We start from the raw sequence: 25,313 nt of genomic DNA on the forward strand, positions 1-25,313 counted from the left end.
CAAAATTGTATTATCTTTCAAATGTCATATAAAAATATGATCAGTGATAAAAAACAAGAAAAGAAAAAAAAATTGGAGCAGGAGCCAAGCCGTCACCTCACAAATGTTTGTCTTACTATGCTCGAACCCACTTTGCTTCCTTTTAGGCTCGTATTGTAAGTAACATTTAACTACTGTATCTCAGTAAGATGTATATACACTATACATTTATTTACATCTAATTGCATTTACATTGCAAAATAATTTATTGTTTAATAAGACAGTTAATTACATAAATGAAACACACATTGCAGCTGTTTCTCAATATATTTGCTTTCAGTAAGAATGTTAGCTATGTAACAGTGATATTTAAATAAAATGAAAAATATGATGCAAAAGCTGAATGATTGTAGATGATATGTTAGTGATTCAATGAACAGTTTCCACCAAGCTACTTCTTGCCAGTGGCATCATCATATTGTTTCTTAAATACCATAACGTGTTGACGATAATTTTCTTCATATGACTTCACTGCTGTCTTTGCTCGTTTGAACCATGCATCAACATTAGGATATTTCTTGATGTTAAAACCAACAGCCTGTAAACAGTAAACTCAAATTAATTAGTTAATGCATTTGTATAACTAAAAAAGGATACCTTGCAGATATACTAATGAGCAATCAACTAAATTTCAAAATTTTCTGCTCAGATTTATGTTTTGAACAGACTGCTTTACAGTTTTTAGACTAAATATAATTATTATTTCTGTATACCATTTGGCACGTAGAAATTTTGAAAACATTATCGCACAAACAGAATATTGTTTATGTAACCTGACACTTCTCATGCCAACAGTAGCATTCTGAGATGATTTTAGTGTACATGTAGAGGACAGAAGGACAAAAGGGAGAGTTCCTTGAATTTAGTAAACACTTATGAGCTACTTCCAACAACTGGTGATCCCTATCTGAAACCATTATCACAAACATAGATAGCAGGAATTTACAAATTAAATGTAGCTATGCAAAGTTAGCAGATTACAGTGCACTAATTATGGAACTACACACAAAGGCTATGAGCAATCAGCAGTGAAATATATGGCAATCAAATTATGAGTTCCACAGAAGAGTTGTTACAAAGGGAAAACTAGTTGCACTCAGCACTGCACAGTCTGAGATTGACTGTGGACAGAAAATTGAAGAAATGGTACCTAATGAAACATTAAATTGCTGTTCCAGAGACTTGAAAACCTAGTTAATGATGTGTTTGCACTGATACCTAAAAAATTCATATGGTCAAATCAAAAGAAAGACAGAAAATTATCAAAGAAAATATGGGATGACTATAATTAAAGTGCAACTGCTCACATAGATCCAGTGGGGGCTGTAATTATCATATGACAATGAAATTAGGTAGACATCTACTGTGTTCGAGTGGAACCAACTGCAGATCTGGCACTGTGCACTGTCTGTATGACAGTATGACATCTATACTCTCAGTTGACAAGCCATAGTGTGAGTGAACAGCATGGCTGATGAGAAGAGAGACTGTGCACTGTTAGTGAAACTACACACATCATAAAGTTTTGCATCACCCTGGTTCCCAGAACTCCTGAAGGTAGACGTTGACTGTGGATATTGTATCACAGACACAGTCCCTTTGACTGTCCAGAGATGTCACTAAAACCACCCAAAGATGTAAACAACCATGCATGAGCAGCGGCTATTAGACGGAGGGGGTCCGACAGCTGATCAGTTCCAGTCATTCCACCAGGAAGGAAGTACATAGCTCCTGTTGTCTGTAGTTCAACCATGCCTAGATGGTCAATACTGTGGTTTGATCATGTCTGCACTGTTACTTTGTGCAAGGAAACGCTCTCAACAAGGGAAGTGTTCAGGTATCTCATAGTGAATCAAAGCGATGTTGTTCGGACATGGAGATGATACATAGAGACAGGTACTATCGATGACATGCCTTGCTCAGGCCACCCAAGAGCTACTACTGCAGTGGATGACCACTACCTATGGATTATGGCTTGAATGAACCGCGACAGCAACGCTACCATGGTGAATAACACTTTTCGTGCAGCCACAGGACATCAAGTTATGACTCAAACTGTGCGAAATAGGCTGCATGATGCACAACTTCACTCCCTATGTCCACGGCGAGGTCCATCTTTGCAACCATGCTGAATGGACCACTCAGGATTGGCATGATGTTCTCTTCACCCATGAGTGTCACATATGCCTTGAACCAGGCAATCATCGAAGACATGTTTGGAGGCAACCTGCTCAGGCTGAACGCCTTAGACATGCTGTCCAGTGAGTGCAGCAAGGTCAAGGTTCCCTGTTGTTTTGGGATGGCATTATGTAGGACCGACGTATGCCGCTGGTGGTCATGGAAGGCACCGTAATGGCTGTACGACACATAAATGCCATACTCCAACCAACAATGCATTCATATCAGCAGCATATTGCCATGGCATTTGTCTTCATGGATGACAATTCACACCCCCATTGTGTACATCTTAAGAATGACTTTCTTCAGGATAACAACATCACTCGACTAGAGTAGCCAGCATGTTCTTCAGACTTGAACCCTATCGAACATGCCTGGGATAGATTGAAAAGGGCTGTTTATCGAACAACGTGACCCACCAACCACTCTGAGGGATCTATGCTGAATCGCCATTGAGGAGTGGGACAATCTGGACCAACATTGCCTTGATGAACTTGTGGATAGTATGCCATGACGAATACAGGCATGCATCAACGCAAGAGGACGTGCTGCTGGGTATTACAGGTACCAGTGTGTACAGCAGTCTGGACCACCACCTCTGAAGGTCTCACTGTATGATAGTATAACATGCAATGTGTGGTTTTCATGAGCAATAAAAAGGGCAGAAATGAAGTTTATGTTGATCTTGATTCCAATTTTCTGTACAAGTTGCGGACCTCTCAGAACCAAGGCAACACAAAACTTTTTTTGATGTGTGTATTTTATGTGAACAGCAGCAGTTGCATTACTAGATTGAGAGAGTATCACCAAATGAAATGTATGAGGAGAAACATGATGTCATTATTGGGTTTAAACAAGACAATAATGAAATTTGAGAACACAGGTGAGCGTAGTGTAGAGGAAGGCACTCTATCCCAGTGGAAGTTACGGACAAGGCTGCTGTTGCTGTAACTGATCATACAGTAGGTGCTGCAGGTACTACTAGTGTTCAAGCAGTGTAAGGAGGTTGTCCATCCCATGGTCAACAGTACAGAAAGTTTTTTGGTCTATTTTACACTGGTACCCATACAAAATCCAGACAGTCCGGCAACTGAAAACTCAGGACTCTTAGCAGCATTCTGAATTTCCTCTTTGATTGCTACTTTAACAATATGGATCTTCATTATATTAACATTAATTATTATTATAGACATAATATTTCTTTAAAAATACTGAAACTATAAAGATATATCTAAAAACAAAGATGATGTGACTTACCAAACGAAAGCGCTGGCACGTCGATAGACACACAAACATACACACAAAATTCTAGCTTTCGCAACCAACGGTTGCTTCGTCAGGAAAGAGGGAAGGAGAGGGAAAGACGAAAGGACGTGGGTTTTAAGGTAGAGGGTAAGGAGTCATTCCAATCCCGGGAGCGGAAAGACTTACCTTAGGGGGAAAAAAGGATGGGTATACACTCGCACACACACACATATCCATCCACACATATACAGGTGTCTGTATAGAATTTTGTGTGTATGTTTGTGTTTGTTTGTGTGTCTATCGACGTGCCAGCGCTTTCGTTTGGTAAGTCACATCATCTTTGTTTTTAGATATATTTTTCCCACGTGGAATGTTTCCCTCTATTATATTCATGTCATTAATTTGAAACTATAAAGAGATATAATTCAATTAATTACCAAGTATTTCATTTACACTGAAAATTTTTCTGTGCAAATCAGGGTGTCTTGATTATTCAATGTATTATGGCATTGACTGAAACTGATGACATGTGGCTGGACAATATTCCATGGGGTGACAAGGCACATTTTACACCATGGGACGCAGCAAACACACAGAACTGCCAAATTTGGGGTCTGTTAAATAGCATATTTTTCATGAAGGGCCATTGCGCTTGCCATATGTGACGTAGTGGTGTGGATTCATAAGTACCTTTATTTACAGTCCATTCTTTTTTTAAAAGAATACACCCAGAGAGCCTGTCAGGAGTACCATGATGTCTGCACCTTATGGAGACCTCCTTGCACAGCACATGATTCTTGCTTGGGAAGAGCATACCTGTGTGGAAACCATTGGTTTTATGTAAAATGGGGCAACACTTCATGTCACTTGCCCAGTTAAAGAACAGCTGGATGCAACCTTCCATGAACGTGTTATCTCCAGAGATTTTCCAGATGCATGCCTGCACAATCACCTGATCTGAATCTATGTGACTTTTGGTTCTGGGAATATCTAAAGGAATACACTTACCAGAGATGCAGTGGTCTATATCTAATATGAAAGCCAGTGTATAGGAATACATTACTCAGATTCCACCAGAACTGCTGCAAGCAACTGTTAATCACATCGTTTTGTGGATGAACATCATGTCTACATCTATGGTGCTTGTCTACATCTACATCTACACGATTACTGTGCAATTCACAATTAAGTGCCTAGCAGCAGGTTCATGGAACGACCTTTAAGTTACTTCTCTACCATTCCACTTGTGAACAGTGCACAGGAAAAATGAACACTTAAATCTTACCATGCAAGGCAGGATTTCTCTTATTTTGTTATTATGGTGGTCATCTCTCCCTATGTAGGTGGACACCAACAAAATAATTTCACACTCTGAAGAGACAAAATGGAAATTTCATGAGAAGGACCTGTGTCGGCAAAAAATGCCCTTGTTTTAATGACTGTCACCCCAATTTGTGTATCATATCCATGTCACTCTCTCCCTTATTTTTTGATAATACAAAATGAGCTGTCCTTCTCTGAACAAATTGTGTAATTGTTGGTTAATGATAAAATCATCATATGTTATGTCTTTCTCACTTCTTTGATCTTTTCTGCCCAGGTCCCATTCCTAATCCATTACATACCCAAACGTTTCTATACGTCTTTCTTGTATTCACATTGCCAGATTTGCAGCTGGTGGCCAAAATTGGAATCAATTTTTGACCACACTAAACTGGTTTCACATAAACATATTAGAATATCTACCAAATTTCTCTGCCATACAATAATTAAAGCCCAGATTGGACCTCCATGAGTAGCTGCACCTTAATTATAACCAGATAGTACATACCTGAACTAGCTAACTGAAAAAAAATTGTTCTTATCTTGAATGACCTGTTCAAGGTGGCCACAGACTTTGAAACAACGTGTGCATTTCATTGTAATTAATTAAAAGCTGGAAAGTTATACAGAAGAGAGGTAGAGGAAGGAAAGAAGAAGAACAACAATAGAGTTATAATAGAAGCCTACAACCCACAAGAAGCAGACTGGAATCTAACAAATAGCCATGGGAAAAAGCCTACCTTCTCCTTAAAAGCTTGCAGTGTCAATAATTTTATCAACTACTTTACTGGAGTTATAGAAAACACTATATATGACATTGCATGCTGGGTATAGCTCCTGTTGTGACTATAACACATAAAACATATCATAAAATGGAAAACTGAAAGAAAGTGAAACCTAATGGCATCTGAAAATAGTGAAAGCACACAAATCTTCAAAGAATGAAGATATTTATAGGATAACCTGTACAGTTCTTAAGGAAATTATTTTGAAATATTTCAGCCAGTAACCAGAGCAATAAACAATTTCTTATTCACTGGAATCTTCCCAGACTTGAAATTGGCATGGTCAGTACCATTTTACAAAAAGGGAGACCAATGCTTTGTGTCAAGTTACAGGCCAATTTCAATTATTCCACTCATAGCCAAGTAATGGAATCAGTAATGAAAAACCAGATTCTGGACTGCTTTGAGAAAAACAATTGTGTCTGTGCTGCACATCATTTTTGAAAGGGAATAACAGACTGCAGATGTCAATCCAAGAGGTAACATCTCAGGAGCAGAAGTTAGAATACAGTGTTCTGCAAGGTTCTGTCATTGTCTTTCTTCTTTTATTTTCATTTTTGTAAATGATATAAGCCAATTTGCTGATAACACTACTCTTATTTCCAAAGAAAATAAGTTTCAGTCAGTACTGGAATGAGATGTGTCAGTCAGAAAGACCAAGGAGTGGTCCATCTCATATCAGACAAACACAAAATAAAAAAAACTTTGCATGTGGTACTCAGCCTCAGCAAAAATATGTGCTAGGGCTACCTACGAATCATTGAACTTTGCAATAGATCACATAATTTCATGGAATGGACACAATGAGCATGTATGCTGTGGCTAAGGAATGATGCATAAATACTAATATATTGTCAGATACTGCTAAAACACAGCATTTCACGACTTCAGTAAGAATAATAATGTCTTACAACATGAACTTGCAGCAAAACAAGCTAGGATCAATTCCCATTTTGTTTTGTTATTTTCCTCCTTAAAAAAATATTTATTTATTTATTTTGTCATTAGTGTTAGTGAGACACATACCATAAGATAGAGCTGTCATTTTGCTATTCCAAGTATAAGACCAAGCCCAACTTTGCTAAATTACATTAGTCAGAATAATTTCCTAATTAATTTAAACCATTTCAAGAAACTAGTTTTGCTAAATTTCAGTTCAATTAGCTAGCAGTAATTATTTCCTATTCCAGTCACAGTGGTGACATGTAAACAGATGTAATTACTATATTACTGATAAAGTTATGAAAATAACCCATAGAAGTCCTTGTTGTTGTTGTTGTTGTTGTTGTGGTCTTCAGTCCTGAGACTGGTTTGATTCAGCTCTCCATGCTACTCTATCCTGTGCAAGCTTCTTCATCTCCCAGTACCTACTGCAACCTACATCCTTCTGAATCTGCTTGGTGTATTCAACTCTTGGTCTCCCTCTACGATTTTTACTGTCCACGCTGCCCTCCAATACTAAACTGGTGATCCCTTGATGCCTCAGAACATGTCCTACCAACCAATCCCTTCTTCTAGTCAAGTTGTGCCACAAACTTCTCTTCTCCTCAATCTTGTTCAACACCTCTTCATTAGTTATGTGATCTACCCATCTAATCTTCAGCATTCTTCTGTAGCACCACATTTCGAAAGCTTCTATTCTCTTCTTGTTCAAACTATTTATCGTCCATGTTTCACTTCCATGCATGGCTACACTCCATACAAATACTTTTAGAAACGACTTCCTGACATTTAAATCTATACTCGATGTTAACAAATTTCTCTTCTTCAGAAGCACTTTCCTTCCCATTGCCAGTCTACATTTTATATCCTCTCTACTTCGACCATCATCAGTTATTTTGCTCCCCAAATAGCAAAACTCTTTTACTACTTTAAGTGTCTCATTTCCTAATCTAATACCCTCAGCATCACCCGACTTAATTCAACTACATTCCATTATCCTCGTTTTGCTTTTGTTGATGTTCATCTTATATCCTCCTTTCAAGACACTATCCATTATGTTCAACTGCTCTTCCAAGTCCTTTGCTGTCTCTGACAGAATTACAATGTCATCGGCGAACCTCAAAGTTTTTATTACTTCTCCATGGATTTTAATATCTACTCCGAATTTTTCTTTTGTTTACTTCACTGCTTGCTCAATATACAGATTGAATAACATCAGGGAGACGCTACAACCCTGTCTCACTCCCTTCCCAACCACTGCTTCCCTTTCATGCCCCTCAACTCTTATAACTGCCATTTGGTTTCTATACAAATTGTAAATAGCCTTTCGCTCCCTATATTTTACCCCTGCCACCTTTAGAATTTGAAAGAGAGTATTCCAGTCAACATTGTCAAAAACTTTCTCTAAGTCTACAAATGCTAGAAACGTAGGTTTGCCTTTCCTTAATCTAGCTTCTAAGATAAGTCGTAGGGTCAGTATTGCCTCATGTGTTCCAATATTTCTACGGAATCCAAACTGATCTTCCCCTAGGTCAGCTTCTACCAGGTTTTCCATTTGTCTGTAAAGAATTAGCGTTAGTATTTTGCAGCCGTGACTTATTAAACTGATAGTTCGGTGATTTTCACATCTGTCAACACCTGCTTTCTTTGGGATTGGAATAATTATATTCTTCTTGAAGTCTGAGGGTATTTTGCCTGTCTCATACATCTTTCTCACTAGATGGTAGAGTTTTGTCAGGACTGGCTCTCCCAAGGCCGTTAGTAGTTCTAATGGAATGTTGTCTACTCCCGGGGCCCTGTTTCGACTCAGGTCTTTCAGTGCTCTGTCAAACTCTTGACGCAGTATCATATCTCCCATTTCATCTTCATGTACATCCTCTTCCATTTCCATAATATTGTCCTCAAGTACATCGCCCTTGCATACACCCTCTATATACTCCTTCCACCTTTCTGCTTTCCCTTCTTTGCTTAGAACTGGGTTTCCATCTGAGCTCTTAATATTCATACAAGTGGTTCTCTTTTCTCCAAAGGTCTCTTTAATTTTCCTGTAGGCAGTATCTATCTTACCCCTAGTGAGATAAGCCTCTACATCCTTACATTTGTCCTCTAGCCATCCCTGCTTAGCCATTTTGCACTTCCTGTCGATCTCATTTTTGAGACGTCTGTATTCCTTTTTGCCTGCTTCATTTACTGCATTTTTATATTTCCTCCTTTCATCAATTAAATTCAATATTTCTTCTGTTACCCAAGGAGTTCTACTAGCCCTCGTCTTTTTACCTACTTGATTCTCTGCTGCCTTCACTACTTCATTCCTCAGAGCTACCCATTCTTCTTCTACTGTACTTCTTTCCCCCATTCCTGTCAATTGTTCCCTTATGCTCTCCCTGAAACTCTGTACAACCTCTGGTTTAGTCAGTTTATCCAGGTCTCATCTCCTTAAATTCCCACCTTTTTGCAGTTTCTTCAGTTTTAATCTACAGTTCATAACCAATAGATTGTGGTCAGAGTGCACATTTGCCCCTGGAAATGTCTTACAATTTAAAACCTGGTTCCTAAATCTCTGTCTTACCATTATATAATCTATCTGAAATCTGTCAGTATCTCCAGGCTTCTTCCATGTATACAACCTTCTTTTATAATTCTTGAACCAAGTGTTGGCTGTGATTAAGCGGTGCTCTGTGCAAAATTCTACCAGGCAGCTTCCTCTTTTATTTCTTAGCCCCAACCCATATTCACCTACTATGTTTCCTTCTCTCCCTTTTCCTACTACCGAATTCCAGTCACCCATGACTATTAAATTTTCGTCTCCCTTCACTATCTGAATAATTTCTTTTTTTTCGTCATACATTTCTTCAATTTCTTCATCATCTGCAGAGCTAGTTGGCATATAAACTTGTACTACTGTAGTAGGCATGGGATTTGTGTCTATCTTGGCCACAATAATGCGTTCACTATGCTGTTTGTAGTAGCTTACCCGCATTCCTATTTTTTTATTCATTATTAAACCTACTCCTGCATTACCTCTATTTGACTTTTTATTTATAACCCTGTATTCGCCTGACCAAAAGTCTTGTTCCTCCTGCCACCAAACTTCACTAATTCCCACTATATCTAATTTTAACCTATCCATTTCCCTTTTTAAATTTTCTAACCTACCTGCCCGATTAAGGGATCTGACATTCCACACTCCGATCCGTAGAACGTGTTTTCTTTCTCCTGATAACGACATCCTCTTGAGTAGTCCCCGCCCGGAGATATGAATGGGGGACTATTTTACCTCCAGAATATTTTACCCAAGAGGACGCCATCATCATTAACCACACAGTAAATCTGAATGCCCTTGGGAAAAATTACGGCTGTAGTTTCCCCTTGCTTTCAATTGTTCGCAGTACCAGCACAGCAAGGCTGTTTTGGTTAGTGTTACAAGGCCAGATCAGTCAATCATCCAGACTGTTGTCCCTGCAACTACTGAAAAGGCTGCTGCCCCTCTTCAGGAACCACGCATTTGTCTGACCTCTCAACAGATATCCCTCCATTGTGGTTGCACCTATGGTACGGCTATTCATTTAGCCAATTTCCAAAACATGGTAGAAACATCAACATTTGATTGGTTTCCAAATAACTTACACTTTTGTGGGTAGTGTTGTTTAGTTAGCTATTTTTGCAGTTTTCATCATCAAGGCTTACTTCAGTCGAAACTCTTATTGTAACGTAAAGTTCACACCAAAACCAATTTTTCTGCACTACTCAATTAATTTCTAATTGTATTATTGAAATTGTTTATTTAACAATGTGAAACTTTAGTAGCCATTTTTGCAAAGCTATATAAGCACTGGACCTGAAGCCATTTTTAAAGTCAGTCTGTTCTGAGAGTGGAATCTGTGTCAGTCACAACAGCAATAAGGTAATGATGCAATGACATGTTGTTATGAATAAGAAGACAGACAGTGACAGGGATAATAAACAATGACTGCTGATTAACTGTAATATAAAAGTGCTGCATGTATTGTTCATTGGAGTGAGACTGCTGTTGGTTGGTTAGGTTATAATGCATAGTGACTATTGATGTGTAATTAGAAGGTGCAGTATGTGCATGCTTTGTAAACTAGATCTACCTGCATAATTAAGACACAGACTGGCCATAATTATTTTAGTGAAGGGTCTGACATTTATGGAAGTAAAACTGGTAGAACCAAATGTGTCTGTGTTGATCACATTATTGGATACAGATAGTGCTGTACCCAACCATAATTACAGCCAATTTCTCACCATGACTGCTGCCACCAAGGAATTACAAGCTGATTTTTGACCAGGTATGTTGCAAACTGTCCTCAGATACAGAAGAAGAGCTTAGATCATACATAGCTACAAAAATACTAGCACCAATGATCCACATAACAATCCTCCATTATCAGTCATCTTTATCTGTACCAGTATTACATATCGTACTCTGAGAACAGACATAACGGCCAATATGAAAATAGTGATGATCACTGTCAAAGTCTCTACTGATTCTGTAAACATAAATCACGTAAAGCCAGCTTGCATTCTTTACGCTTGATGCCTTAAGTGCTAAGGATAGAAGTATGAAGGTGGGTTTGTTATTTCTGCTCTCTCAGAGCTTGTGATGCAACACCACGCAAGTGCCTAATAAATGAAACATAATGCATAGTGCTGGATGGAGAGCCATCCACCAACACAGAAGTAATATCTGGTGTGGTTCAGGGATTTGTAACAGGACAGTACTGTTCAGGTAATAATACTTGCAGTCCCAGACTCCTTGCAGATGATTGGTTGTCTGTAAGGAAGAATTATTTAATAAGAGTTGTGGCATTGTACAGTTATTTCTTGAGAAAATGTCAGCTGGGTGTAAAAGCTGCCATCTATCTATAAATGTGGAGAAATGTAAACTTCTGCAGTTCACAAAATATAAAAATTGTAGCAGCCTTATATTATGTGATTAATGAATGTCATTTAGTCTGACATATTATAAAAGTAGCTGGGAATAACAATATATAAAGGTATTATCAAAACCAGTAAATAAATTTAGTTTTTGTTAGACGTGGGATTACTTGTAAGATACTGAAAAAAGAACAGTTTGTCTATAAACAAGGTTTATTATAGAACAGTTATATGCCTTATACAGAATACTGCTCAAGTGTGCAGTATCTACTTTAGTTCAGATTAAAAGGTGACCTCAAACATATACAATGTAGGATGGGGCAAATAGTCACAGGCATGTTTGACTAGTGTGAGAGAACAGAAATATTGACAAATTGCAGCTGAGAGATGATAGAAGAATGTACAGTGAGTATCAAGAAAACCTCCTTACAAATTCAAAGAATGAGGTTTTGGGATGGAAACTATGAATACTGAATGTACGGTTCTTGGGTCTGACACTAGATCACTTTTTGTGGATTTGATAGTATTTATCTGAGGCAACTGGTTGACATACTTAGATGGTTGCTGCTGATTAACCATCAAGGGAATATAGTGGAATTTATATAGTGTGCTCCGGCAACTGTTCTAAGAGCAGTATATTCAACAGAAGTGTCACAAAATACAAATTTTCTTCAGCTCCCTTTGCATTCATCTACTAGAGGTAAGCTGACAAAACTGGAGTAATAACGGCTTGATCAGAGGTACACAAGCAGCTGTTCTGGCACTAGTCATAGTATTATTCATCTGAAGATCATGTTTGCAAGAATAGCAGTAATAGAGTGTGCACTGAAAGTTGCCTTCAAAGCATTGTGGCACATGATACAGCAATATTGAAACTGCATGCATTGCCATAGCCCAAGGGTGGTACTGAAATGAAATGATTGCATGGCATTGTTGGCCAGTATGTCCCAGTTAGGTTCGGCTGTCAAGTGTAAGTCTTATTTCAGTCGGCACCACAACTGGTGACTTGCGGCCAATGATGAGGATTAATTGATGATGAGGACAACACAACACCCAGTCCTTGAATGGAGAAAATCTCCGACCTGGCTGGGAATTGAACCCGGGCCCAATGCATGGGAGGCAAGCATGTAACCACCCAGCTAAGCAGGCGAATTAAGGGTGGTACTTATCATGTACGAATCCTTTTACTAGAGAAGAGGCATAAAGGACATCAATAGGTGTTATGTGATGCCTTCACATAGCAATTCAACTTGCACAGTGACTCATATTACTATAGACCAGACAACTCAGTATGAGTAATGCATCCCATTGGCCATTGCTTGACAAGCATCAGCTGGAGACCAGAATCATCCTTGCTAGGGTGTGTGGGTTGAAATCCTTTAACCTAGAGTGTCCCATGAATGTTTAATTGGATGTAAGTTTGGAAAGCGAGATAGTCAGTCTAGATACATGATGTCTTCATGGATACAGGTGCTTTTCCTTTGGGTCGATGCTGTGTTATCTGTCAGGAAACACGTGCTGTGGCACACATGCTCATAATGTGATTTTGAAGCTGTCATATCTGTCCATATGACTTAAATACTGGTATGCCAAACACAAACAATATACAGTCACAACCAGTTGATCAAGACATCTGCGCACACATACTGTTGTCTGCACTCATAAGTCTGGCTTCAGCTGCCAGAGACTCTGGTGATGTGTGTGAGAGTTGTGTCTGTATTTATGTGTATGTGTGTTTTTTGTCTGTTTTTGACAAAGGCCTTGTTGGTTGAAAGGTCATTAAGTGACAGTATTTTTGTTGTGCTTATCTGTGACTCAGCAGCTCCAGTATATGGTGAGTAGCAATTAACCTTTTCATAATATTGTTACATTCCATCCTGGTTTTTCCATTGTTTGATATAGTAATGGTAGATGTTTGTAGGAGAAGTGGCTTATCATCCATATGAGATAGCTGAGTTTATTATGTGAAATGTTAACACTATTGTATGTGTAAGAGCAGTGCAATACATGTTATGGCATGTAGTTTCTTTAGCAACCTGTCAGTATTTAGATTTCGCCTTAGTTTACAATCGCTGTGATTATAAAAGAATTCATTTAAATGATAAACTCTAGAACACATAGTATTATTCATAATGTTTTCACAAACAGTACTTACATCTGCAGTACTAACTGATGTCAAAATTGCATAATCAGCAATGGTCATTGATGTACCAGCTACCCACTGCTGTCCCTCAAGAAATGTATTCAAGAATTCATAGGCTGTCTCCAATTCCTTTAGTTTCACAGGATCAAATTGTTTTGCTCCCCAGAACATTACAGGATACTGTTAACAAAATGATTTGTATTATGCCAAATGAAGAATAATTTAAATTAGAGACAAATACATTATAAAAACTCTACACCATCATCATCATCATCATCATCATAAGTCATTTGTCATCTTACTGGGGTCATTCTGTTAATTTTCAACACTTTATTTCTAATGTACTAAAACAATAAATATAATAACTTTTGAACTGATTATGTGACTTAGTTGTTAAATTTGTTCAGTTTTCTTTCTGATGGATTGATTATACATTATTACGATCTTCAAATCAAGTTTGACTCCTCCTTTCGCTACTAAGCTCTTCCATTAGTTGTACTTGTTTGACTGAAGCATAGGCAAATAGTGCAGTGCCATCAGCAGACTGAAGGTGATTCAAGTATACTGCTTTGAAATGGTTTTTTTTTTCCAATTTATGGGTGTGAAGACATCCCCTAGGTCTATTGACAATATGTTTCATTATATGGAATATCCTCACCTGACTATTACATCTTCTGAATTTCCCATTATAATTATGAAATCTGATGGAAACCATAACAGCACTGATCAGTTTTGGGGTAATTGTGTACCTCTAACAACATTGTGTACATAATTTTATAAACTCCTTTTGTATCACATTGCCTTCAGCTTTAATCATTTCTAGTGAAACACCATCCTCTTGAGGCACCTTCATCTCATGATATCTCCAATAGTTTTCTACATTTCACTTTAATTACTAATTGCCTTTGTCCCTTGATTACCTCTTGAGCTTTAAAAACATTTACAGAAGTCTTCAAATTCTTGTTCAGATTTCCCTCTGTTGGTGGCTTCTGTGACATTTCCCACATTAACTCTTTGAACATGATGTCTATCCAAAATAGTTTTCTGTTTTTAGTTTTAATTCTCTAAATGTTTTCAGTTGGTCCTCTAATCAAAGTTGCCTTACACCTTTTCATACCATCTTGAAGATACTATACAATTTTTTTAAATTTAATTCTGCATATTCTATGTCAGTATTATCACTTGTGTGTAATTCTAGACACCTCTTTAATAGGTACCTTGTTACATTTGAGATTTTCTTTTGTTTAGCCTTCTTGCTACTTGCCAACTCTTTTGCTATGTGCCTAAGTAACTCTGTTAAATAATATCACGTATGTCTCTATTATCTTTTAAATTATGAGACAAAACTGATGGCCACTACTTAAAGAGGCAATATTTGTAGTACTGCTGATAGACACATACAAAAGTAAAGGTGATAACAGTACACTAGCTTTTAGAATTATTAGTCCTGCCCTCAGGGAGGGGAGGGGATGGTTTGGGCAAGATTAAAAAGGGAACACATGCCAATGAGAGCAACGAGCAAAAGAACACACCCATAGTGAAAAGGAAGATAGGCCAATAAACTGCATTTTCCAAGATGATGGAGTTGTCATTTAATGTAGTCTAATATATCTCCCTATTTTTATTGTAAATTTTCATAATCTACATTTCTCATTTTCTGCCTGATGATATATTTTCTGTCCAGCTTTTTATGTAATTTCATTGTGCATCTAACTAGTCTATGATCATTTGGAAATTGAAATAGTTTCAGTTGACTTGAGTGGACTACATTACATTATTTTTGTAATAATCAGTCAATGATTCAGGACATATCTTTTTGGCATTCTTAATGATGCTGTACTAAACCTACATAAAAAACTACAGAAAATTGAATCACCTTTAATTAGAGCCCTCTTCACTTCTCTTGGTGTTTTCAAAAGTTTTTGAGGGATTGTTCTAGAATATTGACTCATGTTTCTGAGCATAACTTGTTAATTGCTTCTCTCTTTGGTTTCTGTGAAGAATTCTCTATGGAGGAAGTCATATAGTAACTAACATACAAAGTACTGGTAGAGATAAACAAGAAAAAATATCCTGTTAGGATGCTCTGTGATTTTGCCAAAGCCATTGATTGCAAGGAGCACAAAATTCTATTTGGAAACAGTAAAATATTGTGGTATCAAAGGCATCCTTCTAGCATCAAGAAGTATTACCTTCATTGTAGAAAGCAGAAGGCTGTATTTGTAGACTGTCACATACATGGAACTGACAGCAGAAAAGGAAACAAAAATATACATTGGACCACATGGGACAGTACTGAGTACACTCTTTTACTTAATCTTTACAATCAGTCATCCAGTGATTTTAAAAAAATGTCCAACTGTAATGTTTGTTGGTAGCATAAGCATGTGACTCAGAGATCCATACTGAAACTTAGCTCTCAAGTGCTAGTCTCATAATGACTCGCAATGTGTAATTCTAAACATGCAAAAATTGATCTGCAAACACCGGAAATAGACACTAATGTCCATATATTAAATGATACACCATAAGTAATGTTTCTTTGATGTCCAGTTGGATAACAAGGGAAAATAGTCAACACATAGAAAAACTAATCAAGATCTCCAGTTCACCAAGTTTCTCTGTAGTGGAAGTAGTCTATCTCTCACTCAATTGATGTAAAGACAAGGGTGTTGGTCCATTTTGTATATTTTAATTTTTTGTTGTCCCATGGAAGTATTTTCTGGTGCAGTGCACCTCCAGCAAATACAGTATGTGTTCATCAGAAGTGAACAGTGAGAATATTGTGTAAAGTGGACAAATGTTCATCTTGCAGAGATCATTTCAATGATATTGGTATTCGTACATTCACTTCCCAGTACATTTACTTTGCAATAGTTTCTGCTGTTGAAAATAAAAATAAGTTTCAGCCAAAATGTGATTTCACAGTTAGAATAGAAGACACAGTACAGCAGTGGTATTCTAGTGTAAAAGAATCCAGCGAACTATTATCTAACATAAAGCATGAAGCCAAAGATCCCCACCAATTCAAAATAAATTTAAAAATGTGCCTCATAAATGAAAATTCTTATTAACTACTCTTCTCATTGATAGTACCTAAACAGGAGCTTTTAGAAATGTTTGCATTCCTAAGGTCACTATTATTTCTGTTTTAATCTAAGACACTTTTTCTCATACCAGCCTGTAAGTCTTTCCTGACTCAGGGTTCTGGGTGATTTTTCCATAACTCTCTCAATTTTCTAAATGTCACCAGTCCTTTTCCTTTATTCATCGTCCTTCTCATTCAACCCTTCTGCCAAAACAAGGAGCCACTGGCTCCAAAAGCTTGCACATTTCCTTAACTTCTGTATGTTTCTGCTCCTCATTGTAAATGTGGTAAAGGGAAGTCCTGGGAGAAATACAAAAAGTGGAAGGAGTAAAGGTAACAACTCACTGTTTAGTTAAGGGGTGAGCAGTCAAAAATCACATGAAAAAGATGGGAAATTTTCAACCAATATCTTACGTTGGAGTTAACTAAATCAGAAAACTCTCTCTCTCTCTCTCTCTCTCTCTCTCTGTGACACACACACAGACCTATATCGTCCCATGTAGTTGCACTGATAATGCAGCTTGACTGCAGTGAGGCATTGTCTCTGGTGGAATGCGTGAGAGGACAAAAGAGGTGAGGGAAGGGGGAGGGGCACAAGGGTGGTGACAAAGATAGCTGATGGATGAGAGAGTGAGATAGCCGGAAGATGGATAGAAATGTGGCATGGTGAACTCGTTCTGGCACAGGCATGAAGGGAGCTGTGTGTGGCACATAGAAAGTGTAGAAATGTAGCTCTGCATGTGTGTGTGTGGTTTTTTTTTCTGCATCAGTTAGCACTAAAGAAGGGGTTTTCATCTGGAGGCTGAAGTGCCTATGTTTACTTACAAATATGTTGTTTTTGGATGGGCTCCAACTTGAGCAAACACAATTTTTTTCTTATTTTACCAAGCCATATTTCATTGTAGTTACAGCATTGTCAGTGGATCTCATTTTCTTTCTATTAACAGAGAAATTGTTCTTTGAAGCAGGAGACTGTCTGATAGCTTAGCAACATTTTTGATCTTGTTTATGTGCTTCTTAATTGCTTGATACCTCAAATATGAGGGGTGCTCGTAAGTCATATGTTTGAAAAAAATTAATCCTGCTTTTCTGTTTGGGTCCATATGACCCAAAATGGTTATACATTTCATTTCTTATTATTTAAGTATCAAAATAACTTTATGAAATTTGGTGATTTTGTCTGAAAGTGCAAGGACACTATGTAGTTAAATAAGATTTATAATATTTTAAGTCATCTGGTCATAAACCTAAAGAGTTACATATGTAATGTTTGGGTCAATAAGACACAATATTAAAATGACTATTCTAAAGTTAAATACTTTCTGGTTGCCTTATATTTTTATAGTAGTAATGACTTTCATTGTTCATTCTTACTCTCAACATTCAACAAGTTAACAAAGGCGCTGCATCTACTACAATGGACTTGTTACTATGACTTTTCAACTCATCGAATTATCCATTGTTTCTGCTCAGTTTGTGTTCTCTATTGTTTGTGATCAGTCTGAATTGTGACATTGTGGCGATTACATCATTGACTGATGCTGAGTTGGAAGAATTAGTAAATAGCTCAACAGACAAAGGATCACTTTCCAAGTTCGAAGATCATGTCAGTAATGCATCTGAAAGTGAGTGTTCTGATGACATTGATGAAAGTCCACAGCCTATTCAAAGTAGTGTACAGGCTCTATTTCTAAAAACAGGAATACAGAATGGCAGTTGCAACCACTAGCACAACACGACTGCCTACCTGCTTTGAATGTCATCAGGAGTACCCCGCGAGTTATCCAGGTATGCAAGCAGTTGAATAAATGATATAAAAAGTTCATTTGAAGTATTATTTTCTACAGCACTTCAGAGTGAAATAACAGATATGTCAAATATTGAGGGGCACTGAGTTTATGGTAAACAGTCAACAAACATTGATGATTCCCTTTTTCACGCATACTTTTAGGACTCCTATTCCTTGCGGGTGTGTATCATCACTTGAGGCATCCACAAAAAGTTTGTGGGATAAGGATACTGGGCAGAACGTATTTGAAGCCACCATGTCCCTACAAACATTCTGTAAAATATCACACATCTTGCGATTTGATAAGAAATCTGCAAGAGAGGAAAGATGACATACTGAAAAACTCACCGCAATTCACAGCGTCCGGCAGAAGTGGTTAGAAGTCTTTCCTAAACTGTACAATCCAGGGGAAAATTTCATCATCAACGAGCAGCTGGTAGCATTTAGAGGCTGCTGTCCATTCAAGCAGTAAATCCCAAGCAAATGGGCAAAATATGGGAAAAGGATATGGACTTTGTGTGATAGCAAATCTTCATATGTACTGAAAGCCCAAATTTATACAGGAAAGGAGAGTGGAGTGGCACCAGAAAAAAATCAGAGAATGAGAGTAGTTGCTGATCTTATCTCTGATTTGCAAGGTCAAAATGTAACATGTGACACTTTTTCACATCATACAAGTTGGGACAGTTGTTTCTGAAAAGGAAACTAACAATGTTAGCAACCATACATAAAAATAAGCCAGAGCTTCTACAAAATATGGCCAACAAGGAACTTCACAAATGACACTATGGCACTCAATTATATTCCTAAGAGAAATAAGAAAGTTGTACTAACGAGCACTCTCCACCATGGTGGGCAAATAAGGCTGATAACAAGTCAGAAATGATTTTAGATTATAATTCAACCAAAGAGGCTGTAGACACTTTCAATCAGCTAAAAGGTACATATACATGCAAATGAAAAATCAATAGATGGTCCATTATAGTTTTCTACAATATTCTTGATGTTGCTGCTGATAATGCATGTCTCTTGTGGACTTCAATTGACCCTAACTGGAGTGCTTGAAAACTGACTAGAAGGGGAATATTTTTGGAGGTAGGTGGAAAGTTACTGATTCCAGAGCACATTGCATTGAGGAAGCATTTTCCAAGAACAGAAGGTTCTTTGAGAATGGTCAGGAGAATCCTGAAGGAATGGCAGATGTGTCTAAATCAGTAACAACAAGAAAATCTACTAAATCTGCACACTGTAAGTTCTGTCCTTCAAGCAATAACAATAAAAATAACATGTTGTGCGGAAAGTGTAATAAACATGTATGCAAAACACATGTCCTCTACTTGTGTCCAAACTGCAGTGAATAAGAAGGAAAGAAAGTGATATGGGCCAACAGGAAGATGGTTGTTGAGAATGATTTTTTGGTGGAATGTCTATTGATCCTAATATACATTGCATGAATATTAAAATAATAGATTTTCTTAGCGACATTCTGTGTATTATTATTATTCTTTCCTTTCTCAGACGTTATGTCTGGTTAAAAATGGCAAGTGACACGGACCTTGATCAAGCATGACTTCCTTTTAACTGTACGGTATATGTTACATTGCATTTAGGAACTTTCAGGTAATTGAACATGTATCAATAATTACAGTTGTATACATATGTTTGGATGTAGCTATATTGCGTTGATGTACTGGTGGGTATTGTGTGGTATGACTCCTGTAGTTGATAGTATAGTTGGTATAATGTCAACTTTCTCCTGATGCCACATGTCCTTGACTTCCTCAGCCAGTTGGATGTATTTTTCAATTTTTTATCCTATTATCTTCTGTATATTTGTTGTATTGGGTATGGATATTTCAATTAGTTGTGTTATTTCTTCTTTTTATTGGTGAGTATGATGTTTCATCTGCTATAATGGTTCTGTTCCAGTATAATTTATATTCATCATTCACCAGTACAGTGGTGCATACTTGTATGTGGGAACATGTTGTTTTATTAGTTTATGTTGTATGGCAAGTTGTTGATGTATTATTTTTGCTACATTGTCATGTCTTCTGGGGTATTCTGTATTTGCTGGTATTGTACATCCACTTGTGTAGTGATTTACTGTTTCTATTTGTGGTTTGCAAAGTCTGCATTTATCTGTTGTGGTATTGGGATCTTAAATAATATGCTTGCTGTAATATCTGGTGTTTATTGTTTGATCCTGTATTGCAATCATGAATCCTTCCGTCTCACTGTGTATATTGCCTTTTCTTAGCCATGTGTTGGATGCATCTTGATCAATGTGTGGCTGTGTTAGATGATACGGGTGCTTGCCATGTAGTGTTTTCTTTTTCCAATTTACTTTCTTCGTATCTGTTGATGTTATGTGATCTAAAGGGTTGTAGAAGTGGTTATGAAATTGCAGTGGTGTAGCCAATGTATTTATATAAGTGATTGCTTTGTGTGTTTTGCTAGTTTCTGCTCATTCTATAAAGAATTTTCTTAAATTGTCTACCTGTCCATAATGTAGGTTTTTTATGTCGATAAATCCCCTTCCTCCTTCCTTTCTGCTTAATGTGAATCCATCTGTTGCTGAATGTATGTGATGTATTCTATATTTATGGCACTGTGATCGAGTAAGTGTATTGAGTGCTTCTAGGTCTGTGTTACTCCATTTGATTACTCCAAATGAGTAGATCAATGTTGGTATAGCATAGGTATTTATAGCTTTTGTCTTGTTTCTTGCTGTCAATTCTGTTTCCAGTATTTTTGTTAGTCTTTGTCTATATTTTTCTTTTAGTCCTTCTTTAATACTTGTATTATCTATTCCTATTTTTTGTCTGTATCCTAGATATTTATAGGCACCTGTTTTTTCCATCGCTTCTATGCAGTCGCTGTGATTATCCAATATGTAATCTTCTTGTTTAGTGTGTTTTCCCTTGACTATGCTATTTTTCTTACATTTGTCTGTTCCAAAAGCCATATTTATATCATTGCTGAATACTTCTGTTATCTTTAGTAATTGGTTGAGTTGTTGATTTGTTGCTGCCAGTAGTTTTAGATCATCCATCTATAGCAAATGTGTGATTTTGTGTTGGTATGTTCCAGTAATATTGTATCCATAATTTGTATTATTTAGCATGTTGGATAGTGGGTTCAGAGCAAGGCAGAACCAGAAAGGACTTAATGAGTCTCCTTGGTATATTCCACACTTAATCTGTATTGGCTGTGATGTGATATTGTTTGAATTTGTTTGGATATCAAGTGTTGTTTTCCAATTTTTCATTACTATGTTTAGGAACTGTATCAATTTAGGATCTACTTTGTATATTTCCAATATTTGTAGTAACCATGAGTGGGGTATGATGTGTTGGTGAATGTGCCAACACCTTGTAGATAGAGGAGGCCGAAAATGCACGCTATCTAACGCAGACGGGCGTGAATTCTGGAACAGGATAAGTAGTGAATTCTAATAAGAAAAGTATGCAGCTCCTCGAATACTTAACTTTTATTTATCCTTGTTGTGAATACAGCATTCTTGATGAGACATTTCATACGATAACTATCAAACTATGTAAGGCTAATGGCGCCTTGCTAAGTTGTAGCCATTAACTTAGCTGAAGGCTATTCTGTCTCTCGGCAAATGAGAGCAAAGGCTTCGTCCGTATAGTTGCTAGCAACGTCGTCGTACAACTGGGGCCGAGTTCTCGTACGTCTCTCGAGACCTGCCGTGTGGTGGCGCTCGGTCTGCGATCACACAGTGGCGACACGCGCGTCCGACATGTACTAATGGACCACGGCCGATTTAAGCTACCACCTAGCAAGTGTGGTGTCTGGCAGTGACACCACAGGGTACACTATCAAAAGCTTTTTGGTAATCAATGTATGTGTAGTGTAGCGACATTTGTTTAGTTTTAGCTTGATATGTCACCTCTGCATCTATTATCAGTTGCTCTTTACATCCTCGTGCTGCTTTGCAAAAGCCTTTTTGTACTTCATTTATAATTTTGTTCTGTGTTGTATGTGTTATTAATTTCTGTGTAATGACTGAAGTTAATATTTTGGATATTGTTGGTAGGCATGTTATGGGGCAATATTTAGCTGGGTTTGCTGTGTCTGCTTGATCTTTAGGTTTCAGATAAGTTATTCCATGTGTAAGTGTATCAGGGAATGTGTATGGGTCTGCAATGTAACAGTTAAATAATTTAGTTGGATGTGAATGTGTTGAGGTGAACTTCTTTAGCCAGAAATTTGCTATTTTATCTTTTCCAGGGGCTTTCCAATTGTGCATAGAATTAATTGCTTGGGTGACTTCATGTTGAAAAATTATCACTTCAGGCATTTGTGGTAGCATCTTGTATGTGTCTGTTTCTGCTTGTATCCACCGTGCATGCCTGTTATGTTGTAGCAGGTTTGACCATATGTTGCTCCAGAAGTGTTCCATGTCTGTTATGTTTGGTGGGTTGTCTATTTTAATGTGTGTGTTATCTATTGTCTGATAAAATTTCTTTTGGTTTGTGTTGAATGTTTGGTTTTGTTTCCTTCTATTTTCACTTTTTTTGTATCTTCTAAGTTGTTTGGCCAATGCTTGTAATTTCTGCTTCTTTTCATCTAATTGCTCTATCGCTTCTTGTTGTGCGATTTTACCTAACCTTTTTCGTTTTTTTTTCTGACATTTCATTTCTTATAAATTGTGTTGGCTGTCCGATGTCTTTTCTCAGCTTTTCTATTCTGATCTTTATCTTTATTTATCTTTATCTTACAGCTCGAAACATGTATTTAACATGCATGGGCAATGTTATAATAATTACATTCAGATTATTGATACACAATATAAATAGATTACATGCTACTAAGTAAAATATCATTGAAGTATATTTAATATAGCATTCCTGAGGTCAAATCATGTCAGCACCATACTGTATGGGCACTTCAATACAAGCCATTTTTTTAACTCGTTTTTAAAAATTCTACCAGAAAGCTGTTTCAGGTTGTTTGGCAGAGAATTATAAAATATTGCTCCCTTAATTAATGGGGTATTTGTTGTTAGATTCAATCGTCTGCTCACCATATGAAAGTCTGATTTTTGTCTTGTATTGTAATCATGGATTTCCATATTCCTGTTTGTCACTTTTTTGTCTTTTTTCACTAATAATATTGATTGGAACATATATACTGCATAGATAGTCATAATATTAAACTTAATAAACAGGTTTTTACATGAAGTTCTGGGTCTTACTTTTGCCATAGTTCTTATTACTCTTTTCTGCAATACAAATACCCTTTTTATATTGTATTGGCTACACCCACCCCACAATACAATTCCATAAGATAGATGGGGATACACCAACCCAAAATACGCTATTTTTATTGCTTCGATATCTAAATATTGAACTAATCTCCTTAGTAAATACAGACTAGATGTTATTTTACCACAGACATGATCTATTTGCTGATTCCACGAAAGTCTGTCATCTATATATATCCCCAGAAATTTACATTCTGAACAGGTATTTTCCTGAATGTCCTCATTTAGAACAGTATTTTTATTTGAACTACTTGTCTTAAAATAAATTAAATTAGTTTTGTTATTATTGACCCACAGGTTTTCTTTTTCAAAATGTGTTTGGGCTTTTTCAACAAAATTCTGTACCACTGAATTTAGGTCATCATTACTACGTGCCCAGCAAACCCCAGAGGTGTCATCAGCATACATAGTAATATGATGTCTGGTGTCTAATACTTTTGGGAAATCATTCACGTAGCAAATAAACAAGAAGGGGCCCAAGATAGAGCCTTGTGGCACACCAAAATTTATGTTCCTTATCTTTGATCTTCTTTTTGCAATTACCTCTCCATTATCATACACAACTTCTGTGCATTGTTGTCTATCTTTAAGGTAAGATTCTATTAAAAGCAACAGTTTCCCACTGACACCATTATAAGCAAGTTTACTTAAAAGAGCGCCATGATGGACTCTGTCAAACGCTTTGGAAAGATCTAAAAACACTCCTGCCGTTTCGTAACCCTCATTTATTTTCTCCATCAGACAGTGTACAAACTGTACTGCTGCAGATATGGTGCTCCGACCACTTCTAAAGCCGTGTTGAAAATCTCCTATTAAGTTATTCATATTATAGTGCTCAATTAGGATTTCTAGCATTATTTTTTCAATTAATTTACCAAACACTGACGTTAAGGCAACTGGTCTGTAGTTCTGTGGCTGTTTTCTTTCCCCTTTTTTATATAAAGGTTTAACTAAAGCAAGTTTCAGTTTCTTCGGAAACACACCTTCTTCAAGTACACAATTTATTAGATGGACTAACGGTCTGGCTAACTCACCCTTGCATTTTTTCAGTAGAAAAGGAGAGAATTCATCCCATCCAGCTGATCTTTTATTTTTTAGGTTGTCAATTAGCTCTGTTACATCCTTGATGGTTACTGTAGGTAGCATACAAGAGTCCCTTTCCTTTTCCTTATCATATTTAAACGGCCTCTCCTGTTTCATGCAAGTATCATTTTCAATAGCATCTATAAAGTAATCATTAAATATATTGCTAACTATATAAGGATCAGAAAAATTATCATTATGTATACTTAACTCTATATTATTAATTTTAGTTTTTGAATCAGTGTTCCTCATATCATTAACTACTGCCCAGCACGACTTTGAGACACAGTCAGAATTTCGGATCTGTTTACTAATATGTTCTACTTTCCTTCTCCTTACTTCCTTGCGATACTCATATTTATATTTTTTATAATCCTCTTTATATGAATCAAGACTGGTTTCTCTGTGTAGCTTATACATATACTCCATTCCTTCTTTGAGACTTTTCGTTTTTTCATCAAGTTTTACACGTTTCACTACTGGAGGTTTATTTTTATTTACAT

At 37.0% G+C, this 25,313-nt stretch overlaps 1 protein-coding gene across 3 annotated transcripts in view; it reads right to left on the minus strand.

Moving 5' to 3' along the window:
- Window positions 1-287: 287 nt before the first annotated feature.
- The window catches only part of LOC126203351 (glutathione S-transferase 1-1-like), a 78,575-nt gene continuing 53,549 nt past the window's right edge, over window positions 288-25,313 (minus strand). For all 3 annotated transcript variants that reach the window (XM_049937642.1, XM_049937643.1, XM_049937641.1), the window contains exons 4-5: window positions 13,570-13,737; window positions 288-577 (exon numbers count right to left, since the gene is read on the minus strand). In XM_049937642.1, coding sequence (XP_049793599.1) covers window positions 431-577; window positions 13,570-13,737 — 315 coding nt within the window. In that variant the 3' untranslated portion in view covers window positions 288-430. The remainder of the gene's footprint in view (window positions 578-13,569; window positions 13,738-25,313) is intronic.

Source organism: Schistocerca nitens, chromosome 9 (genome assembly GCF_023898315.1).
Source record: "Schistocerca nitens isolate TAMUIC-IGC-003100 chromosome 9, iqSchNite1.1, whole genome shotgun sequence".
NCBI classification, from domain to species: domain Eukaryota; kingdom Metazoa; phylum Arthropoda; class Insecta; order Orthoptera; family Acrididae; genus Schistocerca; species Schistocerca nitens.